This window comes from Octopus bimaculoides, chromosome 4 (genome assembly GCF_001194135.2).
Source record: "Octopus bimaculoides isolate UCB-OBI-ISO-001 chromosome 4, ASM119413v2, whole genome shotgun sequence".
NCBI classification, from domain to species: domain Eukaryota; kingdom Metazoa; phylum Mollusca; class Cephalopoda; order Octopoda; family Octopodidae; genus Octopus; species Octopus bimaculoides.
In genome coordinates this window covers 85,269,138-85,269,836 of record NC_068984.1, presented here as the reverse complement: position 1 = coordinate 85,269,836, position 699 = coordinate 85,269,138, and the positions used below count along the sequence as shown (strand labels likewise).

Genomic DNA, 699 nt, shown 5'->3' with positions numbered 1-699 from the left:
TATACATGTGTGTTTGTGTGTGTGTGTGTATGTATATATATATATATGTATATATATATATATGAATATACATAAACATTTATGCATGTGTGTGTATACGTGTGTGTTTGTGCATGCGTGCGCTCACCCGCACTCGTTCACGCAAATAGCCATTCTAGTAATTGATGGAATTCAACTGTCTTCTCCATATCTCATTCTATCTATCACTCTGCAATGTTGCTATCATTGTTGACATCGTTGTTGTTGTTGTTTTTGTTTTCTTCTACTGCTGTGATTGTTTATTCTATTGTATTTCATCTTTGGTTACTAATATACTTTAGGTGAAACTCCATACCACTTGTGTGAACAATCACCTCCCGCTATGCCGCCTTCTGCACCATCTACAAACCCATCAACATCAAAGGTATGTAAATCAAATGTGATTTGTAAATAAATATATGATGTTATATTAATACACGAATGTGTGTGTATGTATGTATGTATGTATGTATGAATTCATGTGAGTGTATGTATGTATTAATGTATGTATGTATACGTGTGGTATGTGCGCTTGTGATTGCATATGTATACGGTTACATATGATGTATTTACAAATATTACATGTGAACATCCATAAATATTTGCATATGAATGCGTACAGAGGATGTATACACATATATGTATATGCGTGCGTGTGTATATATATATATATATATATAT

At 32.3% G+C, this 699-nt stretch overlaps 1 protein-coding gene across 2 annotated transcripts in view; it reads left to right on the top strand.

Annotated features, from left to right (window-relative positions):
* The window catches only part of LOC106870725 (uncharacterized), a 12,624-nt gene that overhangs the window by 2,317 nt on the left and 9,608 nt on the right, over nt 1-699 (top strand). For both annotated transcript variants that reach the window (XM_014916896.2, XM_014916895.2), the window contains exon 2: nt 321-403. In XM_014916896.2, the coding sequence (XP_014772382.1) occupies nt 321-403 (83 nt within the window). The remainder of the gene's footprint in view (nt 1-320; nt 404-699) is intronic.